This window comes from Amphibalanus amphitrite, unplaced genomic scaffold, assembly GCF_019059575.1.
Source record: "Amphibalanus amphitrite isolate SeventyFive unplaced genomic scaffold, NRLGWU_Aamphi_draft 000313F_arrow, whole genome shotgun sequence".
Classification (NCBI taxonomy): Eukaryota; Metazoa; Arthropoda; class Thecostraca; order Balanomorpha; family Balanidae; genus Amphibalanus; species Amphibalanus amphitrite.
Genome location: NW_024881808.1, coordinates 1 through 25,533, shown reverse-complemented (window position 1 = coordinate 25,533; position 25,533 = coordinate 1). Strand labels below are relative to the sequence as shown.

Below are 25,533 nucleotides of genomic sequence, written 5' to 3'. Positions count from 1 at the left end.
GCCCCCTGCTCGGCCAGCTCACTCACTGTAATGGGGTGCGTGTTGGCGCCCACTGTCGGTGGCCGGCACAGCGACACACGCTGTCTCAGACCCTGCGCGGTGTATGTCAACACACCACCTTTAACGTATGGTCATTGGTGGCCTGCGCTCGGTGTACTCTGTGCCCCATAATGTACTACCGATGGCGAATGGAGCCAGTGCGTGTTTTTGGTGATGTACCATATATCAACATAATTTCTTATCATTGATGTTTTTTTTTACTAACATTGCGACAGGAGTGTTTTTAGGGCGCGTGGACATGAGCGAATTTTCCGTACCCCATTACAGCGTGGGCTATCAGGGTTCAGCGTGACACATTTGTTGCCCTGTTCAGCGGTTTTTAGGCGCTGCCAATTCACTACGATTCAATTTTATGCGCCGTTACTACCGTGGTGTCCGGTCGGTTGGCATATTTTACGCTTTACTGATGTTACAGAACTATAGTCACCGTGACAGAACTAAGTGGAGAAACGCAGCAGTTCAAAGTAGAGCTCAATGTCGTTGAGAACACTGTACAGAGCATCAAAATGTAGGTATATGAGTCGTGCCGGAAGACATTGTTTATAGTGTAGGTAGTCAATGAACATACCAGTATGTGGCTAATAGGTATGTGCCATTTACTGATTAGAGCGTCCGTCCATTTCAACCATGTGACATCATTCTGCTTTATTTTCTAAGAGATGAAAAGGCCTGCAAAGTGCACCGTAATTACATAGTGTAATAAATAACTATGGTAATTATATGAAGGGTATAATTCAGACATTGACAATCTTGGAAAACCCTTCATTACTTCTTTATTGTCATCGAGTGCGCCAAAGGAGTGGTTAAAACGTAAAGGCAAGCATCTCTGTATTTGCAAATTAACCCGGCCGGGCCCGGGGGTTAATCCCAACCACCGCAGCCCGGGGGGGGCGTTTTTCGCCCCCTGTCTAACTCCGTAAATAAGGGGAGCTACGGAAGCAAAAGCGATACCAAACGAAATGTCCTTACGAGACGATTCCAATGCACCTAAAATTTTTGACCTCAGGTCAATTTTCAAGGTCAGAGGTCAAGGTCAAAGGCCAAAACCGGCACATGTAAAGTGATCTCAAAATAAGCCTTCTAGAGGACGGCAGGCTGCATCAAACCGGCAAAATTGGGTGTCAAACGAAAGAAGAGAATCTGAGGATTCTGAAAATGTGCTCCTAATCAAAGGTCAAGGTCAAGGTAACGCTCAAAATTGACCTCAAACTTGGCACTTTTTCGCACATCTTGCGTGCTAACTTCCAAGATGTTTTGAAATGTTTTGAGGCTTATCAGTTCCCTATTTGTGGTTCATCTTAAGATACAAGGCTGCTCAAAGGTCAAGGTCACAGAAGAGTATCCCTGCTAGAGGCTATTTCACTGATTCAAGTTAGTAATAATAAATAAGACAATTTTGCCATCCGGAAGCTCTAACTGAAGGCTTAGAGGAAAATAGATGCCAGATTCGTGATCAACGGGTACAAATCCATCATAAACGACCTTTCATGTGTCAATGTCAACCAGAGGTCATTCGAGGTCACATGAGGTCAACATGAAACTTGACCTTTTCCGAACAAAATATATATCATTCGACGCGGCTTGACAAGGCGAATGCGATGGTACCACTGCCGTAGCTCTAGGACCATTTTTGTCGAAGTTATTTGCGAAAAACTAAAACCACATTTCGGGGTCGTCGACCTGACCTCTGACCTCAGGTCACCAAAACTATTTTTCTATTTTTCTCTAGGTCAAACGCTACACAGCCGTGCTCGTAATTTGTCTTTATCTCTAAAACTCTATTTTTAGCAGCTATTTGAAGTTTGCGTCTGTGACGCCGAAGTTTGCCGTGCAGGGGTCTAGAAAAATGGACCTTGTGACGTCATCAAGGGGGCTAGGTCCAAATTTTTTACTTCAGAAGATGTCAAATTGATGGGAGAAAAGGTACTGAAAGTTTCGCCTTCCTATCCCTAAGCGTTCGGGAGTTATCGCAAATATTCGCCAGGGGGGTGGGCGAAAAACGCCCCCCCCCCCGGGCCCGCGAGGGTTAAGTGTTGTGTTGTTCCGAAGTAGATGAAATAACGATTAACATATCCACTTGTACAGCGCGCGAACATACATAATGGTGGTTACGAAGCGAGCGAAGCGAGCGTAGTCTTTCCTTAGATTAACGGAAATTTCTGAGTATGAGCGGCCGGCCGACCGGCCGGCCGTGGTCACGATTCTGCGACGCTTATATCTCAGCAACCACTTGACCGATTTACACGCGGTAATTTTTGTAGGGTAGCTTCATTCCTTCTACCAAGTATTGGACTATTGCCGATGCATGAGGGTGACCCTTTATGCACGTGCCACGTGCAAAGCGAAGAGGTGTCACTTTTGTAATTGTTGCAATATCTGGGTAACTACTTGGCCGATTGCGCTGAAAGTTGGCATGTACATAGGTAGGCACCCGCTAGGCAATGCATATCCATGTGCCAGAATTGGGGAGCTGCTGCACGTGCGCACGTGCAGGGGTCGATTCCAGATCTCGAGAACGGCTGGACCGATGCACAGTGGGGCCGTTAACCAGTTTAGGGCGAATTTATTCGTAGCGTTGTTAATATTTCTCAATATGTTTTTCAAATGGTTTAAATGGGTATATTTAGGCATTTTGGGTCATCCCTGATGCTTTCGATATATTCGATAATCGAAAAAGTATAAACACACGATACATATGTATTGCATCACATGTTACATACATACACTTTGAACACTCTCACGACACGCCGCGCTGGTTCGACTCTGCCAGTCACTGCTGTCACTGCTGAACAGTCACTGCTGCTGTGGCAGTCGTCGCTGTCGACATCACTGCTGTCGGTGCCGTCGTCACGACGTAGCTGATTCTCTCTCTCTCTCTCTCTCTCTCTCTCTCTCTCTCTCTCTCTCTCTCTCTCTCTCTCTCTCTCTCTCTCTCTCTCTCTCTCTCTCTCTCTCTCTCTCTCTCCCTCCCCCCTGCCCTCCCCTCCCCCTCCCCCTCCCCCTCCCCCGGCGCTGCAGACCCAGCGCTCGCCACGAGCAGGTAGCCCAGGAGGTCCGACATCGTGTGGATCCTCGAATCCTTGCGGGTGTGTCGAAGGCGGTACTGGCGGACCCGCTTGTGGGTAGCCTCTGCTGCTTCCTCAGACATCATACCGATGGGGAGGTGGCAAGACTCCACCACGGCCGCGGAGTGGCTCAGCAGCTTGTGCAGCGTGGTGGACATGTACCTCTCCACGTACAGCTCAGCCGTGCGGCGGCAGTACGCGGAGAGAGCGTCGATGTCCAGTCGGTGCAGACAGCTGACAGCCTGCAGCACCGTGCCGACCCGGTCGATCAGCTCCTGGTCGACGCTGGTGGAGGCCGCGAACTCGGTCGGTGAGCGGAAGGCGCGGCGGGCGGTGTTGCCGTCGTTGGAGTTGCCACTGCCTCCTGCCCGCGGCTCGTCCACGCGCAGCCCCATCCTGGTCCTGAAGGCCTCCTGCACCTCAGCCGGGTGTACGGAAAGCAGCAGTACGGGACAGGAATGATCAGGTACCAATAATCGAAATCATCGTGGCCAAAGAGGACTTATTTCATACTCTCGAAATAGGTTACGATACATTTGCCACCCAATGACTAGCTGACACACATCCTGACCCATAATAACAGGCTCGATGATTGGCTGCTGTAGACAGTGACATCACTCAATGGGCGGGACTAAAAACCACACGTCATTCCGGATCCTGTCGGGTCACGCACCGTCCGCCCCCAGGTCAGGTCACGGCGCGCGGCTGGGTCATGGCCGAGCGGCGTGCCGTCGGTCGGTCATGTTTAAACTCGAGCTACCGGTGAGGCGAGCAAGTTCGAGCAGGAAAAAAAGGTCGGGCCAAGTCAAAAAATGCTGGCAAATTGCAATCATGCTAGATCTGACGTGGCGGCAAACGGCGGTAGTTGTTGAAATCTTCGGTTTTCATGAAACATCGTTATGAAAACGCTATGCATGTATTGGTTTGATTCTATCAGTCGTAACGTGCAGACGATAGGTCAGCCAGTATTGCAAGTTATCCTATCGTTTTTTAGAGACATTGGGAAGAACAATGGTGTATGATTTATATCAATTCAATATGTATTACACTATGTAAACTTGCGTTACAAAAGTCGCGTTCTTGCCCGCAAATCGGTAGGATATGAGAAGGCCAACAATTTGTCCACTTTGAGTAGTCAAATCACCCCCTAAAAGTTGCCATATGTGTAAAATTCAGGTGGTTTCATAAAATTCAGGCAATTTCCTATACATTCAGCCATATTTCAAGCAGATTTTCGAAAGTCACTTTCTTGATTAAATTCGCCCTAAGCTGGCGCGCGGCCCGTCCGTGCGATGGCGCTCAAATTTGGCACATGGTTAGGGACCGGTTAGTAGGGTGCCGTGCAAAACTCAGTTGGGACCCATTTTGCACGTGCGCACGTGCAGGGTGCCGCTTCCAGATCTCGAGAACGGCTGGGCCGGTTGTACTCAAATTTGGCACATCGCTAGAGACCGGTTAGTAGGGTGCCGTGCACAAGTCAGCTGGAGGTACCTCGTCGAAATTTCGCACGTGCAAGGCTCACCCTCTCGCTCGCTCCGTTAGTCGCCCCAAAAGGCGTTATACTGGTATATAATGAACGGAAAATAGTAAAACACATGAAATAGATCCATTGGAACAAGTAAATGTTCACAATACTCTTTCAGCCTCAGTTGTGCACTGAATTTCAATTTAATGTCAAAAGGTAGGTATGCTGCAATATGTATTCAATGTCACTATCATACTCTAAGGCGTCATTCGTCGCGTGTACGGGAAAACTCGAGATTCGTTGATGTTTTCAGACCATCATTTATTGCCATACTTATCAACAGGAAGATAAAACCTCGTGGCCATATTTCCAGTCACCAACGCAAAAAAAAGGCAACAGCTTGATCCTGTGTGTCCCGAGGTATCGCCTGGACACCGCGATCTCCGACAAATTCAGCATTCTTAGCTACAAGGTGTGCATTGTCATGCATTGTCTATAGCAGGGTGAAGCATTAGCTTCGTTTGATGTCATCTCATTTCAACATTGATGTCATTTACCACAAAATTCGCTGTCTCTAAATGATAGCATCGCATTGTCATGCAATTGCAATGAAACTGAAGCATGCAACGCCAGCTTAATACTAATTTCCATCTTACTCAATATTGCGATAATGCTTGTTACACCATGACATCGACAACGTCGTGTACCGTCAACTACAGTTTCCTCTCTGCCAATTCAGCACATCCATGTCCGTTCCGGTTGTTTTCTCTGTCGCCTCATCCCATCCATGTGCTAGCTGTCCATCCCAGCTCCTTTCCTCCGCCAGTTTAGCCCATGCTGAGCACGCCGGCCCCCTGGCCGAAGCCCACGCCGTGCGGGCCGTACATTTTGCCATAGCACGTGCGACAGAGCAGCTCGTGGTCCGGCCCGCTGCACGTGTTGGTCGAGTCCAGCCCGCGGCTGCACTGGACGCAGCTGAAGCAGTGTCGATGGTAGGCCTGTCGACAGAGAGTGGCGACGGGATACAGCGGTCATTTGCGGCTCCCGTGATGATTTTGACATATAACAAGGTGACAAGGATAACAAGGTGTTATAAAGGGATTGCGGGGAGGGAGTTGGAGAGGATAATGACAGGATAACGAAGCGCGAAATGGAGTGGATAATGGCAAAACTAAGAAAGAGACATCAGACATGACAAATTGGCGAGACTCTGGATATCTGAGCTACATATTATTTACCTCACCAATCATTGCCTCCAAAGAACAACTTTGGTATTTGAGGGTTAAGCCGGTTCGCTGCATTACCTTGCCATTATGGAGCATCCTTTCGGCAGCGTAGACAGCGAACTCGCACCGCGGACAGCCCTCGCCTGGGGCAGCCTTGGGCCCCATGTTCGTGTGGCCCGCTGGCTGGACGTTCTCTCTGGAGAAAGGGTAATTGCAATCAAGGAGGGAGGCCATATTCCTGCTTGGAATGTTCGCATGTAACAAGCCAAACGCCGATCAAGCGTAGTAATTACGAGTACGCCATCGTATATACAACGACTCCAAACGAATGGTTAACGAGACGTCAATCTTGCAACCATATGTGTTTCCCTTACCAACTTTGAATTTGATATTTGACCGGTTTGAATAAGAATGCAAGATTGTTTTGAACATGTATAACGCACCACATTCATTACACATAAATGAATAAAGTAATAGCAGACTTCGTGTTATCATGGGGCATAGTGGCAACTGGGATAGGACCGTAACATCACACATTTGCAGTTGACATTAGCATACTTACAGCCAGCTCATCAACTTCAGAAAGCATGTCTTGCATGACGCGATAATATTGGATCGGATTAATACACTTGAGTGCGTGCAATATCTCTGATAACAGGCTTTGTACTGTGAATCCTACTAAGTAAGTTATTAAATTGTAATTTAGTGACAAAACGGAACCATGTCTGATAAATGTAAAACAAGGCTAGAACAAAGCGTAGTAGCACCTCAAATAATTGGCATAAGCCCCCCCCCCCGAAGTTTATATTAGCCGTTCTCACGGCGGCTATTTGGCTCACATTTGGTTTACATTTGGTGCAGATTTGGCGCAAATTTGGTCAAATTAGTTTTATTGTGTTTCTACGAAGTTATCAGTTTGAGTTGCACATTTGCTTACATACCTACCTGGTTTTCAAATTATCAGACTCTTTTATCAAAAGGGTCTGATAATATACAGACTCTTTTACACTCAGATATTTTTTATATCTTATATATTTATAAAGATATAAAAAATATCTTTTATCAAAACACTGAAAAAGTTCATGATTTGAAAATATTTGTTGAAAAAGAGACTTGGTGCAGATTTGGTCAAGTTTGGTGCGTTAGCCGATAAACCGTAATAAATACTGCTATTGTGAGGAGATGAAATATGGAACTCACTCGGCGTTCTCCTGTTCATCTCCGTGCATAAACGACACCAGGGTGTGCCCGAAGCCGAACCCCTTGGGTCCGAACCGCTTGGCGTAGTCGAGCTTGCAGTAGATCTCGGAGTCGGGACCGTCGCAGGCGATCGTCGAGTCCAGCGGCCGTTTGCAGTCGCGGCAGCTGAAGCACGAAGTGTGCCACTCCTATAGGAAGGGATTTAGCTGCTTCAGAATAACCAAAGCTTCCAACTGTTTCAACGAAAATTTGTTTTGTGATACAGCTTCAAATGAACTGTGGGTGGAACGTCTCGCACTTTCTCTATTCAACGAGCAAAATTTTACAAATAAATAGATAAATAATTAGTAGATAAATAAATCGATAAATAAATATATACTAATCAATAGACTAGTTTAGGTATTTTGCGACACAAATTAATTCGACATTTATGAAAAACAAGCGACTTTTCATGCTTATGTATTCCGACCATCGACGCCAGATTCATCATAGTTTGCGCACATTGCACCAAGGTGAACAAAAATACAGGTGACTGACCTGACCCTTTGACATCATGAGTTCGGCAGCGAAGACGGCTCCTCCGCAGCGCGGACAGCCAGAGCCCTCGGTCGGGCGGATGGTGGTTCGGTCCAGCTTCACCCACTCGGGCTTACTCTGCGGTGACTCGGCCCTAAAAACGGGTCAGGGCGAGGTCAGCGACAGACCTATGTCAGGTCAGTGACAGGTCAGAGTGAGGCAAGCGACAGGTCGATGGCAGGTCAGTGCCAGTTCATAGGGGGTGACACTTACGTGATGCCGATCGAGCGCGTGTCAATGCCGGGTCAGTTTGCTACATCCGATAGCGGCACGCCATCCAGGCCAATGGATGCCGGTTTATGGTTGATAGGTCGTTATCAAGGCCCGAGTAGGTCATGCCAATGCCCACCTTACTGGATGACCTAAGCACGGGAGGTCTGGCGCACTGGCGTATTTTACAAGCACGCAGCTAATATTGATTTAGACATGATCAATGCAATTGTGCTAATGCTTCGCGAACACACCTGAGCGTGACCGTGTTGGGTGTAAGCCGAAGCGTCCCTATTTTCTAATACATATGTAACAATGAACGATTATTGAACAACTACCTGAAGCTCTTAGCAAACAGACGTCGCGCGGACATGTCTGGAAAGTAATCATCAAATGAGTTATGTTGCTAAGTCAACAGTCAGTAATACCATGAGCCTGGAGCGATAAAACATGTTCATGGTTAACGCCTCATTGATCACATATTCCACCTTTCTTTTGCGTGCATTATGAGTAAACCTGAATTTTCCATCCACTAATAACAGGCATCGGAGGACGCTAACTCACGCAATAATGTCCGACTGAAGGAATGCCTTTCCGCCACCAAACCCGTAGCCCTTTGGTCCGTATTTCTTCGCGTAGCACAGCTTGCAATAAACGTCCTTGTCGGGTCCGTCACAGGCAAGGGTCGAGTCCAAAATCCTGTGGCACGCCTTACAGTTGAAGCAGGGCTTGTGATAGCTCTGCAAACATCGGAGTCATGCAGTCAGCAAGAGTCACATAAGACATAAAACATTTTTGTTCTTACATATTTTGCATTGCTAATATTTCGTTTTTACACATTTCACCCCAACCAATATTTTTAGGGAACGAGACATTTATAATGCGCGTTAGCTCCACTACTTGGCACACTTTTATCATAAATAGCCCTCTGCGACTGACCCTGAATCTCGACTTCATCCGCTCGGCCTCGAAGACAGCTCCCCCACAGCGGGGACACCCCTCCCCGGGCGGGGCGCGGATGGCCGCCTCGGGAATATTGGGCACCTCCGCTGGCTCAGCTTCTCTGCCGGGCAGGGAAGGCGAGGGATAGGGCAGAACTCCGAGTTATAAACATAACAAGGCGCAGGTAAAGGTTGTTAAAATCGGAATGAGTGTGCGCGTATCACGGCGGAGTTATTTTAATTTGAATATAAAACCTTAAATGAAAATAAATATGGAAATAAAAAAGGCATTACATGATACTACTGCAAGTGCAGATGTTATTAACACGCGCAGTGGAAGGGTTGCGAGTACTACGCCCAGTGGAAGGGGGGAGGGCGGATGGTGCCCCCCCCCCCCAAGATCTCAGCTCCCAGTGGAGCTAGGAAGACGAAATTTGGAGGGTAGGTGGGGGCCCTAAGTCACTCTGTTGTGTGTGAATTTCATGACCCTAGGTCAACATCTTCAAGGTCAAATGAGGTCAAATGTGGTCAAATCTGTCATACGAGTATAAGCGACTTTTTTTGCGTTTACACGCCGTTAACTCAAAAAGTTAACGGCCGATTTTCTTTTTCACTATACGAAAGAACATACATTTATGAGTATGTATGGTGAATTTCTAGTTAATCAAACAATAAATATGGCAGTTAGAACTTAGAAGCCTGATAAGAGTAAGATGTCGCCGGCTGAAGCGGGATCGGCCGTAGCGGGAAAAGCGGAAATCACAAGTTTGTGTTTGCACACTCATAACTCAAGTTTTTACCGGCCGATTTTCACATTTCTTTGACCATAAGATTGCCTGTACATTTCTTAGTCTTCTCACTAAATTTGACGCGAATCGAGCATAATCAGCGGTAAGGAGCGTCAGTGGCGTATCCAGGATCTTGGAAAGGGGGAGGCCAAACCTGCTCGAGGGGCCCCATCCTTACCTTAGGGGCCCCAGTAGTAGCGTACTTAACTCACACCCAGGTGCGGTTCTTTGCCACTTTCGCCATGTGAGGGAGCCTTTTTAGGCACACTCGGCAATCTAAAAATAGAATGTTGGAACGTGAAAAAGGCATCGATATCGATAGCTCTGTAGCGTACAATTTCTTTCAGCAGTAGGCATAAAGTTTTTTTTTGCTTTGGTCGTCGCTAGGCCCTAGCGACGACCAAAGCAAAAAAAACTATATGCCTACTGATCTTTAGTGACCCTAGCGGCTAGGGTCACTAAAGATCATCAAAAGCAAAATGTCTTTGCCATTTTTTTAAAGATTGTAACATTTTTCAAAGGGCAGATGCCAGTCTCTTAGTGTCTTGCTCTGGTCGAGGGCTGATACCCTAAACTTTAAAAGGGCCCGACTCGGGTTGAGCTCTGATCTAGACTCTGATGGCTCTATGTCGCCCACATTGGCCTCACTCCGACCTCTGAAGGCTCATTCTGGCCTTTGAAAGCCCCACACCGGCAACAGGGTGAACCACGCTGGCCTCCGGGCCCCATAATGGCCTCAGGAGACCCATGCTATGGCTAACCTCACAGGGCCCCCCGCTGGCTCTTGGGAGCCTTTGAGTCAGTCTCTGATATCCCTATGCCGCTCTCGAACCCACGCCGGTCTCTAGAACCCCATGATGCCCCCTGAGGGTCCCACGCATGCCTTTAAGGGCCACTCCTACCTTAGGGTCTCAGGGGCCCAAACATGCATAAGGTCTGAAGAGTGGCTGCCGAGGCCCTCGAGGTGGTCTCTAATGGCCCGACGCCAGCCTATGAAGGCCCGCGCTGGCTTCTGACTGGCCAAGCACCAGCTTCTGAAGTCTGGAGTCAAATGACAGATGGCCCCACGCTGGCCTCAGAGGGTTCACGCTGGTCACAGAGGGCCCCACACTTGCCTAAAAGGGCTCCACATTGTCTTCAGAGGGCCACAAGCTGGTCTCCGTGGCCAATGGACCTCAATCTGACCAAAGAAGGTCCCATGTCTCTGGGCTTAAAAGACCCAACGCTGGACATAGACGGCCCCATGCTGGACATAGAGCGTCCCACACTGGCCTTAGAAGGCCCCACAATGGCCTTAGAGGGTCCCACGCTGGCCATAGAGGGCTGAGCGCTGGCTCCTTAGGGCTCTACGCAAGCGTCAAAGGGTCCCACGCTCAAGTCTAAGCTTCTTTATGGCCGCCAAAGCGACCTCTGAGGGCTCCACGCTAGTCTCTGGGGGCTCAGCCTTGGCCTCTAAGGGCCCTACGCTGGCCTATGAGGGCCATCAAATGGCATGTTAAGATAGTTTGACGCAGTTTGACCCTGAAAGTTACTGGTGGCCCTTCATAGGCCGGCAAGGGACCCTCACAGGCCGGTAAGAGGCCCTCGGAGTCACTGGTAAGTGGTCGTCAGATGCGCTGGCCTAGGGCCCTCGGAGGCGCCGGTGTGGGGGCTCTCAGAGCCACCGAAGTAAGCCCTTAAGAGGCACTGGTGTGGGGCCCTTAGAGGTGGCAGTGAAGGCCATCAGAAACACTGGTGTGGACCGTGAGGCCATATCAAACGGGTATGGGGGCCCTTACAGCTGATCCCTCATTGGCCGGCAACGGCCCTCAGAGGCCGACAAGGTCCCTCAGAGGCCGGCAAGGTCCCTCAGAGGCCGGCAAGGTCCCTCAGAGGCCGGCAAGGTCCCTCAGAACCCGGCGTGGGGCCTTTCTGGAGAAAGTGTGACTACACTAGAGCCCATGGGGTGTTCTCACAAGCCCTGTGGTGTCCTTTCCAGTTGAAGCGTGGCCAGCGCGAACCCTCTGCTGCCAATTGGTACCGCAGGGTCCCCCGGGCCCGAGGGGACCCTAAACCTTATAACGGACACGTGCCCCTCGCCCCTGGCTATGCCGTTGAATCCAAGTGATCAGGGGCCTCTCAGGTGACCAGGGGCCTTTCAATTGACCAGGGGCCCACCAGGTCACTAGGGGACCCTCTGATAACCCGGGGCCGGTTATTCCAGGGGCTCCACGGGTAACTAAATACCTTCATGTGACTGCAGGGGCCCTTCATATAACCAGGTAATCCCCGGGTAAACATGGGCCCCTAAGGTGACCAGGGTTTCTTCAGGACACTGGCCAGGGGCCACCCAAGAGATCAGAGGCCCCTCAGGTAGCTGGGGTCCCTTAGATAACCAGGGGCCCCTCAGGTAACCAGGGGCCCCTCAGAAAAACAGGGGTCTCAGGCAATCACGGGCCCCTTAGGTAATCAGGGGCCCCTCAGATAACCAGGGGCCCCTTAGGTAGCCAGGGGCCCCTCAGATAGCCAGGGCCCCTCAGGTAATCAGGACCCGTAGCAAGGGCCCCTCAGGTAACCAGGTCTCCTTCAGATAACCAGGGGCCACCTCAGATAACCAGGGGCCCCTCAGATAACCAGGGGCCTGTCAGATAACCAGGAGCCTGTCAGATAACCAGGGACCCCTTAGGTAGCCAAGGGTCCCCCAGATAACCAGGGGCCCCTCAGGTGACCAGGGGCCCCTCGGGGCCTCCGTGGCCCGCCTTGGGTACGTCACTGCACTCAAGTGATCCAAAGGGCCCACTTGCATGCTTGATGCCAAAGGGGGAGGCCATGGCCTCTTGGCCTCCCCCCTGGATACGCCACTGAGGAGCGTGATGTAAAGACGGAACCTTCCCGCCCCGGCACAGTCTACAATTCAGGCGGCGCGTAACGGCTGGCGCCGGCCGCCGCGCCGCCGCGGCGGCAGGATGTTTGAATTTACACCGCTATTACTAGAAAAGTTGCGAACCGATTTTCTTACATCTTGCACGAGAAGATCTGCAATTCAATTCTGGACAAGTAGCCGAATTTCACACTTATATTGTCTTTGCGGCGCGAGTTATTGGCGAAAAACAGGAGGGGTGGGCGAAATCCGCCCACCCTTCCACTGCGCGTGTTAAATTGCTGTTTATGGTAGCTTCATCTAAAGTATCTATATATTGATTTATATATTATATCAGACATTGCTATCTAAATAACTTTATATACATGTATCGAATATAAAAGATGCATCAAACTGAAACCACTACCTAGTGGACAAAATAAAACTGGCACTAACATGACCAAATATGTACATACACTACCGAATGCGTACAGTTCTCGCAAGAATCAGCTAAGGAATGCGGTAATTGAGGGAGTCTAAAAACTCTCGTATTTACTGCTCTGGCTCGGGCGCGACATCCAGGGCCTCGGGCCGCTGCCCGTGCTCGCTGCCCTTTGGAGTGTAGCGCTTCCCGTGACATTCTGAAAGCAGGATGGCGGTGCGGTGAGTGCAGTGCACACTGCACAGCAAAGCAGCAATGCTGAAAGGAAACTATATCTATGTCACTAAATCTAAAAAGCAGCGAATAACTTACATGTCTCATGTTCAGCAATGTTCTGAGTCGTGACTACCACGCATCAATAAACGCATGTGCTCAGAACCATTCCAGCCTCGCCGAATCTTCATATCTAATAGCACAAGGATTTTTTCCGCTGTTGGTGATTATGAAAGATGCGTTCCATTTTACCGCTCCAATTTATCATGACATTTGCTTAGAATTGTGACAATTACCAGTTACCACTGCCAAATATCTATTGTTTTTCAATACTTCTGGGAAAAAAATGGTAAATGATCCAGGAAATCATTCATTCGACAAAAATGAATAGTGCAAATTATAGTTCTAATGCTTCTATGATGTGATGACTGCCAACCCAAGATTAAAATGGGACCTGAAGAAAATACGCATCTTTTAGTTAACAACTAAATCAAAGAAAAGCGCTCTGAGAAGGTTGCCTTGCCAACAATTTAAGACAATAAAAAAGTGCTGACGTCAGTTGGTAGGCTGTCAGCTCCTCGGGTGCCAGAAATGGCTGTCCGTCACCGGTGACCATGAAATCGGTGCCCGCTGGCCCAGAGCCAAAGGAGGGGCGTCGCGAGTACCATTCAGTGGCGTAAAATTGTTAGTGCACGCCTGTGGGCGTCTTTCAGATGTACTCAGCCAATCTTGCTTATTGATCCGATAGAACTGAAGCAATGATAGCGTTCTGCAACCAAATTAAAGAAAAAATCATATGATCCGCGATTCACAGTGCACCATGTAGTGTAAGCCAGTTCTGAGTTGCTTACACTGTACGGGTGGCTGTGAATCGGGGAGTTTTTGGTTTTTTAACTCCAGTATCGGTAGATGGATGTGTGGATGTCACCTGCGTGTCTGGGCGACCAGAGACGGCGGCCAAAAACCGCGGTCGACACGCACCTGTCGCATACGTCAAGTTCTGGGTCGCGTAGCGAGAGCGTCTTGGCAGCGCGCCTTCGACTTGGGGCGAATAGCTGGGCGGGGGTGTTCACGCATAATTAGAGCGGGAGCGAAGCATTAGACAAGCGGTGATAGTCGTGTAAAACTGCGCAAAAAAAAACTCCCGAACGTCTTATCACTGCACTGAAGCAAGCCAAGCATGGAAGCGCAGTAGATCAGAATATGGTGGCTGAGTAAAAAGCTCTAGTAAGCACATGCTTGGCGAAATGAGAGCAGAACTCACTGCGCCTTTTTGGCGCTGATAATCTTCTTGATTGTGGCGGCGCCTGGCTCGTCTGGAGGCACATTCTCGTACTGGCGGTTGAAGTTCACTGTCAACAGGTGTTCCGGACATAAGTCACGCCTATAGGTACTTATCTGCAATTCATTTAATACTTCATGGTAGCTCTCAAACTATGGTAACAGATAAGGCCATGAGTTTTGAAGTAATCAGACCGTCCACTAAAATGCCCATGGCATGTCACGAAATATGTATATGTTACGGCCCGTTTGAAAACCCGGCCCGTATTAATGCTGCCCGGCCCGCATTAATACTGACCGGAGACCTGGCCCGTATTAATACGGGCCGGTCAGCATTAATGTGGGCCGCCTTGCCGGTCGGTATTAATGCGGCCGATTTAGGTGGGCAGTATGAATGCTGCCCACCTTTTATTTCAAAACTTATCCGTCTGCTGCAAAATCAATTACATTAGCATGTCTTTATAGACGGCGGCTTACTGATAAAAGTTGAACGCCATGTGTAAATATTCGCCAACCCCGCCTCGAACCCGCAACCATTCGATTACAAGACCGGAACACATACCCCGAGACTAGCGAACAGATCGAAAGGCAGTGAATTGGGCAAGCAGTTCAAACTAGTGCTCGGCAATGATATGGAACAAAACGTGCTCGAGAAAATAGATGCTATTATACGTGATTAACCCGCGCCCCGCTGGGGGGGGGGGCAGAATCTGCTCTCCTCCCGTTTTTCGCCAATAACTTCTAAACGCGTTATGCCAGCGACGTCAAACTTTCGGTTCCTTATCATGCATCAACTTGACACGTTCCCTGAAAATTTGAGCGAAATCCGTCGGAAATTTTTTTGAGAAATTGACGTTTTAGTGACGTCATGTTCGCCATTTTCGCCTCAAAAACGGCAAAATTTCAAACGCCGCTAACATCTTCATTTTTAAAGGAATCAAGACATAACAAAAAAGGTTATGCGTGATTCCACTTTGTCTATCAAATGGCTATCTCGGTTTTTTGAAAATTTTGGATTTTGGCCCAAATTTTTTTCTTAAAAAAACTAATTTTTTTGGGAAAATGATAATAAAATCCAAAATTTTGAGTGTATCGAAAAACCGGAATATATGTCAGAGAAGTGGTCTATGTGCACCTACATACCAATTTTTGGAAGAATCGGTTCAAAAATGTGGGAGTTATTCAAAATTTTATGACGTCACGGCACACAAAATTTTTGAAAAATGATTTATTTTGGAAGTTTTGGACCTCGTACGGAAACAAAAATAGCACCATTCGATTCGCCGTGAAAAACTGCATCAGATAGACACCTTTTTAGGCCTTAAAACCCAACTTCAAAATTTGACCTCACTTGACCTGACCTTGACCTGACCTCGACCTGAAATTCATCCAGAGGTGGTCCATATCACTTATTGAGTGTGCCTATTGAATTCTATGAGTAAAGTGACCCATAAAACATTTGTCGCACATGCCCTTTACTATATTTTGTTTTTGGTGACCTGACCTGACCTGACATGACCTTGACCTTGACCTTTGAATGACATTGTATGCAACGAATATTGTCTTGGTAGTCTAAGAACACGTTTTGGGCAATCAGTCTCAGTCCATTCTTCGGCAACTACGGTGCAAGGCCGATACTGTAGAAACTTGCATTTTGTACCCTTGACCTGACCTTGACCTGACCTCTGACCTGCTTAAGCAAAAAATGGGCTCTTAAGATCTGCCTTGTTGAGAGCTTTCGATTGCCGTTTTCCCCGTCTTTCTACGACCATCGGTTCGGAAGTTAGGGAGGGGCAGAATCTGCCCCCCCCCCCAACAGGGCGCGTATGGCTGAATAGCCCAGCGGGGCGCGGTTAAAAATAGTTCAAAACACCATTTAGAGAAAACAAACGAGGGTTTATCATAATTTTGTAGAGACAACCAGCAATGTTCATCTAGACGTTGCCCAGGGTAATAAAAGCAGGTCTAACACATCGCCCAACCAAGGTCACCTCAGGGAGTGCCGACACTGCCGCGCGCCCATTTCTTCCATTACCGCTGGAGGACCGACAGTGAGTATCAGCGTATCACGCATCTGTTTCATTATCTGATCTTAATAACTAGTGATCATAAAGAGTATGGCAACTTCATTTTGAAAATGTCATAATTCGAGGACTTTAGCACTGATTTCCACTTAACCCTCGCACTTATAAGGGGGGGGGGTCGAACGGACCCCCCTCGTTTTTTGCGAATAACTCGCGTAAAAAACGGCCGATCGCGACGAAACTTTCAGTACCCTCGAGCTATTCAATTTTACACCTGCTCTAAAATTTCATGACCCTGACCCAAATGACCTTTGACCTGTGACCTGATCCTCGAGACCATGTTTGGCCGGAATCGCAATTCAGCGTATGTTGGCTCATATTATCTGCGTGTTTCTAGTCTTGTTGTGGTTTTAAACACTGGAACATGTAAAATGATGTTGTACCAATGCATTATGGTGGGTGTCAAGGTCATGTATGGTGTAAGGTCAAGGTATGGTGGGTCTATACGCTGAAGATACCACGAAACAAACATTTACTAGCCAACAGTCAAAAAGTATAAGACATTTAAGACCACTGCAGGCATACGCAGCATTTGCCAAGACATGGAATAGAGACTAGTTGGCTAGCTTTGATATGGCCCGAGTTTTCATATGGCCGTGAGGAAAAAAGTGGGCTGTATTAATACTGCCCGGCCCGTATTAATGCTGACCGCCAGGCGGCCCGCATTAAGGCTGACCGGGGGCCGTATTAATACGGGCCAGGTCTCCGGTCAGTATTAATGCGGGCCGGGCAGCATTAATACGGGCCGGGTTTTCAAATGGGCCGTAACATATATACCGATTTCCAACACAAATGGTAAGCTGAGCTTTTCGAAGGCTTTCTGATGCACGATACACATGACTGTCGTTGCTGAGTTCCCTACCGCACTACCGGTCGTGTCAGGTGGCAAGGCAGAATGGTTCTTCACGGACCATTGGTGTCTACGACGACTGACTGGGTAATTGAGCACGTTTGTCCGGAATTAGTGCTGGCTACTGTGTAGCACTGAACAATTTCCCATCTATCCTAACAAAAGTATAATTATTATGCTGCATTTCACTGGAATAAAAGCAGAATGGGAATCACATGTCATTTATTCATTGACAATTACCTCTCTGCGCCATTGCTTTGAAAGCCCTTTGTCAAGAAACAGCATAAGTAATGCACGATGCAATGAGCTGCAAAGGCAGAAGGTTCCTCAAAGTATTAACACTATGGTATTAACACCTACATATCTTTGGATATCTAATGACTCTAATAAATGGCTCATTTTCTGGTGACTGGCGTTTCGTTTTGGTTTATCAAACAAGAAAATATAAGATAAGCAATTTCTGAGTTATCAGCAATGCATACACATGTCGATGAGTTTTTCTCATTTCAAAACCTTTATATTTCGCAACAACAGAAAGGCTTGATTGAGGGACCAAATTATTAAGATCCGTTCACCGCCCGTTCGCAAAACAAAATGGCGAAGACGAGACGTTGTCTCCCCCCCCCCCTCAACGCCCACACACCCATAAAGCTTATCAATCGACTTCTTTTATCAATAAGGGTCATTGGAAGTGCTTGGCAAAATGCTTCGTAATTATCCAGTTAGGTGATACATAGATCATACAACGATGCGTAAACATAAGTAAAAAAACTTATATGGATATTTCTATGTATCGTACCAAATCATCGATTGTTAACCTACATAGGCTACAAAATATGTTATCCATTTTAAACTTTTAACGGAATAATTCGGGATGATTGCCTAAAGAGGAACAAACTAGGGTGACCCGCGTGCTCCGCAACGCGAAAAGGGATATTTTCGATCGGCGGGTGTTCGGTTGTTCTTGTGTCGGTTGGGTTATCTATCCATTTCGGTCGATTGCTTTTTGACGGCTAAACGTTTTGGTTTGTGGAAAAAATATCCACCGCATCGAGGTGCCCGTGTCTGATAACTGATAAGCATGCTTTCCACTTCAGAATCTGTCAAATGTGCTTTGTAATTTAGGCGCGTAGTTTTATGACAAATTAAAGGCGTAGATAATTTTCACTAAAAATCGTTTTGCAGAGGTTTGAAACATTTCTATTTTTAAGAATACTGTTGCTTGTCATGCAAACGTGATGATTGGATCTTGGAGAGAATTGAATGCTCTTTCCAATGATAGCATTTTCAATTGTCAAACGTATCAGGTTAAGCAGCAAAATCCGTGTAATTATTTAGTGGCACATTTTGGACAAATACCATTTAATTCAGCGATTTTTTCCACATTGTTTTTGATCAATTAGCTTTTCACAATTTTTCCATGAGAGACGGTACATTTTTATTGCTAATAGGCGCTGTTTCAACTCATTCCGTCTGACGATCACCTGAAATTAATATAAATTCCAAAATCCGTCCAAAACGTCCATTTTTCAAAAGAAAGTGTCCTCCCCGGTGCACGTGGCGCGTGCCAACCCCTGCACCGCACACCATTCGATAGCCCGTTCGATTCTCTACACGATGCTGTTTTCCCCGTACCGGTCGGGCCCACGGTTACCGAGATATTGCACCGGGACCGGACCCGTGTCGGGCAAATGTGGCTGTTTTCGCCCGTTTTTGCCAGCCGATTAATACATGTAAAGTCTATGACGCGAATTTGCACTTTTTTCGCTATCGATCCGATCGAGCTGAGACCCATCAAAGGCACGTTGTCCATCCTTGTTCTATGAGTTGCGCAAACTTCAGCGCGGTAGGTGCAACGGTGTGACCTGTAACCCGCGCTACGTAGCACCATGTCGCGACCTTCGTAATAGACAGAAACTACGTCACCACAAATAGTAATATAGACTAGGGTGACCCGCGTGCTCCGCAACGCGAAAAGGGATATTTTCGATCGGCGGGTGTTCGGTTGTTCTTGTGTCGGTTGGGTTATCTATCCATTTCGGTCGATTGCTTTTTGACGGCTAAACGTTTTGGTTTGTGGAAAAAGTATCCACCGCATCGAGGTGCCCGTGTCTGATAAGCATGCTCTCCACTTCAGAATCTGTCAAATGTGCTTTATAATTTAGGCGCGTAGTTTTATGACAAATTAAAGGCGTAGATAATTTTCACTAAAAATCGTTTTGCAGAGGTTTGAAACATTTATATTTTTAAGAATACTGTTGCTTGTCATGCAAACGTGATGATTGGATCTTGGAGAGAATTGAATGCTCTTTCCAATGATAGCATTTTCAATTGTCAAACGTATCAGGTTAAGCAGCAAAATCCGTGTAATTATTTAGTGGCACATTTTGGACAAATACCATTTAATTCAGCGATTTTTTCCACATTGTTTTTGATCAATTAGCTTTTCACAATTTTTCCATGAGAGACGGTACATTTTTATTGCTAATAGGCGCTGTTTCAACTCATTCCGTCTGACGATCACCTGAAATTAATATAAATTCCAAAATCCGTCCAAAACGTCCATTTTTCAAAAGAAAGTGTCCTCCCCGGTGCACGTGGCGCGTGCCAACCCCTGCACCGCACACCATTCGATAGCCCGTTCGATTCTCTACACGATGCTGTTTTCCCCGTACCGGTCGGGCCCACGGTTACCGAGATATTGCACCGGGACCGGACCCGTGTCGGGCAAATTTGGCCATTTTCGCCCGTTTTTGCAAGCCGATTTATACATGTAAAGTCTATGACGCGAATTTGCACTTTTCGGGCCCGCGCCACGCGCTCGCTATCGACCCGATCGAGCTGAGACCCCTCAAAGGCACGTCGCGCTTCCTTGATCTATAAGTTGCGCAAACTTCAGCGCGGTAGGTGCAACGGTGTGATCTGTAACCCGCGCTACGTAGCACCATGTCGCGACCTTCGTAATAGACAGAAACTACGTCACCTCAAATAGTAATATAGACTAGGGTTACCCGCGTGCTCCGCAACGCAAAGGGGGGATTTTTTGACCCGTGGGTATTGATTTGGTCTGTGTCGATTTGGTTGGTAGATATCCATTTCGTTCGATTGCTTTTTGACGGCCAAGCATTTTGTAAGAAACAAAAAGATACATCGCATCGAGGTGCCCGTGTCGTATTATCATGCGTTCTACTTTAGAATGATTCGAAAACTGGCGTGAAGTCTTTTGAGGGCCATCGATGAATTTCTCTAAAAATGACGATGCAATGGTTTGGAAAATTTACGTTTTTAAGAATACTGTTGCTCATCATGCAAAAATGAAGACTTAACCTTGGTCAGAATTGAATGCTCTTTCCAACGGTGCCATTTTTGATTGCCAGATACATCAGATCATGGAGCAAAGCCATTTTGATGAACAAAGTGACACAAAATTGACAAACACCATTTTCTCCCGTGATTTGTACCACCTTGATTTGGATCAATCAGCTTTTCACAATTTTTATATGATAGGCGGTACATTTCTCTTGCAAATAGGCGTTGATTCAACTCGCTCCATTTAACGGTCACCTAAAAATAAAATTAATTCCAAAATCCCTCAAAAACCGCAACTTTTCAAATAAAAGTGCCCTCTCCGGTGCACGTGGCGCGTGCTATCCTCTGCATTGCACACCATTCAATAGCCCGTTCAATTCTGTACACGATGCTGTTTTCCCCGTGCCGGTCGGACCCCTGGTCACCAAGATATTGCACGGGAACTGGACCCGTGTCGGCCAAAATTAGCCGTTTTCGCCCGATTTCGCACGCCGATTTATACATGTAAAGTCTATGACGCGAATTTGCACTTTTTGAGCACGCGCCACGCGATCCCTATCAATCCGATCGAGCTGAGACCCCTCAAAGGCACGTCGCGCATCCTTGATCTATAAGTTGTGCAAATTTCACCGGGCTAGGTGCAACGGTCTGGCCTGTAGTCCACGCAAAGCACGACCAAGTCGGGACCTCGGTAACGGACAGACGCACCCTCCTCAAATAGTAATATAGACAAGCGGCTGCGCCACTTGCTTTGCTGCGTGGTAGGAAAAAATTGCGGCACCAGCCAATTTGCTTTCGAATGGTGTTCGATTCAAATCGATGTGTCGTCTAGAAGCATAGATATCGACGGAAATGTGAAGAGATTTAAAAAAGAACTGTTCTGAGGGCTTTGTTGGATGAAATTTGGCTGATACGGGGTCAAGGGGTCAGCCCCGGTCACTTTGGGTCAGGCCAGGTCACATAGGTCACCTCTTGTCCGATGGGATCAGCACGGGCCACTATTCTACTTTTGCCTCCACTACTACCTACCCCTACCCTTACCACTACCACTACCACTACCACTACCCCTACCACTACCCCTACCCCTACCACTACCACTACCACTACCCTTACCACTACCCCTACCCCTACCCCTACCACTACATCTACCCCTACCCCTATCACTACTACTACCCATACTCCTACCCCTACCACTACCCCTACTACTACCCCTACCCCTACTACTACCCCTACCACTACCACTACCCCTACCCCTACCACTACACTACCCCTACCACTACCCCTACCACTACCCCTACCCCTACCAACACCGCTGGGTCATGTCAGGTCACAGAATAATTCGTGCCATTCCATTGCCCTTACTCAATTTTGTCGGAAATGGCGCTTTGTGGCAAATGTGGCGCATTGCGGCAAATGCGGCGCATCTGTACCTATTGTTTGAGCATGCATCTTGGCACCAAATTGCACCCATATCGGACCATATTTGACAAAACTGTGCGAGTTGCGGCAAAAATGGCGCGTTGTGACCAATGTGACGCATTGCGGCAAACACAGTGCATTTGTATACTCGTATCGCAAACTGTTCCCATTGAATGAAAATCAACACATTCTCTCGCCACTTTTTATTCAAATTAAAAACTTGCCCATCCGCCAACGCGAGGCACCCGCCACCGATCGGCATGCATTTAGCTCACAAAGGTCGTCGACTCCGGCTCTCAATGAAGATCTACGAACCGATCAAAATTTCATTGGCGCTCTTCCAGCGCGTCCCACGCGCGAACCGTGCACCCCAGCGAGTCGGAACCTAGAAAAGGCACTGACCCGCTCTGTCACCTAGAAGGTGTGCAAATTTCAACCCCCTACGATATACCGTCTGCCCTGTAGGCCGGCTAAATTGAACCCACTACACGACGTGGCGGACAAACAAACAAACAAACAGATGGATCCTGTTGAAATAGTAAGATAGATAAGTCGAATGTGTTTTATGCAGGACGAGTCACAAGTAATAAAAGATGACAAGCCACGTGCCGAACAGCTAAATGGTTGCCGTTTTCAGACAGATTAGCGGAGGGAGCTGTAGTCAGGCACCGCTAAATAGAATGCAACTTCTAGGTGGGAGAATATCTTTGAAAAGCTAGGATCTTTTAAATAATAGAAAATCTGGACGAATCTGAAAAGGTCAAGAAAAATCCATAGAATCGTTGAAACCCGCAATTGCCAAATTTTAACAAAACGTTCCTTTTGTGATCAGCGTATGCTTAAAGGGACTATCCCATCTTTAACATGGGGTTTGAGTTGAGATAGCCAAGTTTGCGGCGAGGTTCAGAAACCACTATCTATCTAGGTTGCAACCCCCGCGGCCTCTTGGTGTTGAAGAAATTCGTTCCCTTCATTTGAAAATGGGCCTTGTACAAGGCCCTATCTTCAACATGGAGCGACCGTTAGTGTGACGTCACCTCGTTTAGTCATTCTGATTTAAATGGGTTTGTTCGTTGAAAAATCGCTTAAAACTTGGTCCGAACTTTGTTGTGGTGCCTACAGAGTAAAAAGAATCAGCTTTTTGACAGTAATGTGGCCTGGGGAAGGAGGTAATTTTGGGCTGTGACGTCACATATTTGAAAGTTTGTGTTTGGAATATGGAAAGCCTAAGATGTTTAATGAAAAATAAATGCCAGAACCGTGTTCCTGGTCATCCAATCTATAAAGTCGGGCACAATTTAACTGGTTTTAACAACATTTTAGCAGGTGGGATAGTCCCTTTAAGCTCTACAGCACATATTGCACTTAGTTTGCACTATCTATCAGAAATCCGCATGAACGCTACCAGATTGAAATGGATTGGTATGCAAGCAAAGTAACTTCAAATTAGCCCATTTTTAATACCTTTGAACTCGTCGAGTTTCTTCATGGTGCCCAGCAGCTGAAGCATCGGTCCTACCCAGCCGCACGAGAAGCCTCCTCGGACGTGCAATAGAGCGGCTGCAAGATGAGTTATACGGAGGGAAAAGAGAGAGAGAGAGAGAGAGAGAGAGAGAGAGAGAGAGAGAGAGAGAGAGAGAGAGAGAGAGAGAGAGAGAGAGAGAGAGAAAGCGAGAGAGAGAGAGAGAGAGAGAGAGAGAGAGAGAGAGAGAGAGAGAGATAGAGAGAGAGAGAGAGAGGGAGAGAGAGAGAGAAAAGAGAAAGTGAGAAAGAGAGTTAGACATAACGAAATCCACTGGTGTGAGAAAATATATGCGCAACATCAAAATTAACTGCAGAATCTCTCATACACTGCCTTTAAACGTGCAATGTCCATCATACATAGGAAGTATGCCTTATGTTGGAAGTGAATATGATTTTATCAACGGTTCGCCAACATACAGGAGGGCTTAAGACGTAGTCAGATGAGAATATGAGCGGAAATAAATAGCTCTTTCCCTGTTTCCTATTAATGCATCACGTTTCTGTTGATCCATACCAACATTTATCCGGTCCCAAATTGGTCCACCAGGGAATTTCACGTTCATAGGGCTCTACTCACGTTTAGATGACTTCTGTTCGGGCACGACATCTTTTTCCTCGACAGACTTCTTCTTTTTCCTTTCTTCCTTTGACCTCTTTCGCTTCTTCTTTTCCTTCTTTTCGTCCGTCGTCTCATCAGCCTTTTCCACTGGCTTTAATTCACCTTCTTGAGCTTCATTCTCTGTCGCAGGATCATGTGCAACATCAGTGGGCTCTGAGACCTCTACTGCCTGTGGCTCAGTCTCCTCTAGAGGCTCCATTCGCGATTGTCGAGCATCCTCCGCCGCTTGTTCAGCGCTAGCGACTTCGTCTTCCGTCATCTGAATAGTGTCAGGTTTGTCTTCGTCTGCTTTGGTAACTTCTGTAGCTTCCGCTGGCGCTTCGGAAGTCTCAGAGACTGTGACTTTTTCAACATCTGCGCTTTCTTCCACTTCAACATCATGAGTTTCGGCGGGAATGGGAGTAGTGTCGGTCATCACGACAGACGATGCATCATGCTGGTCTGTTTTCCCTTCTTCTTCACGTCCTACTCCTGTCACCTCGCTCGTCGATTGTGCAGCAATGTCCGCCGGATCAGTTTCAGGAACTTCACCCTGCGTGGATTCATGTTTGTCATCAACGTCTGTCTGAGGCTGATCCCCACTCTCCTCCGTTTCCTCAACCAGCTCTTCCAGGAGCTCCTTCTGCTCCTTTGCCTCATTCTCGGGATCTTCAATGACGGTAGGCAGCATTTCCACCATCTCGTCATCCAGCGGCAGCTCTTCCACTGGCTCCAGAATGTCAGTAGTCTCACCCTGCTGCTCCGGCTCGGTCTCTATCGGTGTCGCATTCTCCTCGACTACCACTTCGGCCATTTCTTGAGCCACCACTTCGACCACAGCGTCCTGAGCTGGAGCTGGTTCCACTTCATCCACTGCTACTGTCTCTGACGGCTCGCCCACGGCAGGAGCACTGGCAGGGGCTGCAGCAGCCGCTGGCTCTTCAGCGTCCGCCATCGCGGGCGGAGAAACTGTGGGCCGATAGGCCTCTGGACGAGCTGGAAGAAAGGTACGCTGCGTCCAGGCCTAGCCGCAGACAGTGGTAGAAGATCAGCTCACGCCGGGTCACTGCAGGCTCAGATCTCAGGCGTCTGCGGCCGGTCACCAGCCCTGCTGGCACGCACTGCCACTGGGTGACAACAGGCTACTGTCAGCGGCGGCGAGTGGCCGGTCGGACGGCCGGACGGTCGGCGGTTAAATCTGTCCCTGCCCGGACAGCGACTGTCCCATTCCGGACAGCGGCTGTCCCCCTGCACCGGACAATGGCTGTCCTCGCACCGGACAGTGGCTGCTCGTATAGGACAGATACTGACTATTCTACAGAACAGAAACTTGCTGTCCTATTCGGACAGGTACTGGTTGTCTCTATCGGAGAAATAATGGCCTTCTCTGTCAGCGGGTTCAAACACTGCTTATCTGACGCTACTAGATGTCCCCAACGGACG

The 25,533-nt window shown here is 47.8% G+C and overlaps 1 protein-coding gene across 2 annotated transcripts; it reads right to left on the bottom strand.

Moving 5' to 3' along the window:
- Nucleotides 1-4,890: 4,890 nt before the first annotated feature.
- LOC122388226 (fibrous sheath CABYR-binding protein-like) lies at nucleotides 4,891-25,216 on the bottom strand. 2 transcript variants are annotated; one of them, XM_043379107.1, is made up of 9 exons: nucleotides 24,070-25,216; nucleotides 23,433-23,528; nucleotides 14,290-14,377; nucleotides 8,742-8,865; nucleotides 8,367-8,542; nucleotides 7,554-7,686; nucleotides 7,017-7,204; nucleotides 5,895-6,012; nucleotides 4,891-5,588 (listed from the first exon to the last, which is right to left on the bottom strand). In XM_043379107.1, exons 1-9 carry the CDS (start codon nucleotides 25,043-25,045, stop codon nucleotides 5,418-5,420), a joined length of 2,070 nt encoding a protein of 689 aa, XP_043235042.1. In that variant the 5' UTR covers nucleotides 25,046-25,216; the 3' UTR covers nucleotides 4,891-5,417. The 2 variants fall into 2 exon arrangements, with proteins under 2 accessions (XP_043235042.1, XP_043235044.1); XM_043379109.1 differs by lacking the exon at nucleotides 14,290-14,377 and adding an exon at nucleotides 12,927-13,011.
- Nucleotides 25,217-25,533: the final 317 nt, after the last annotated feature.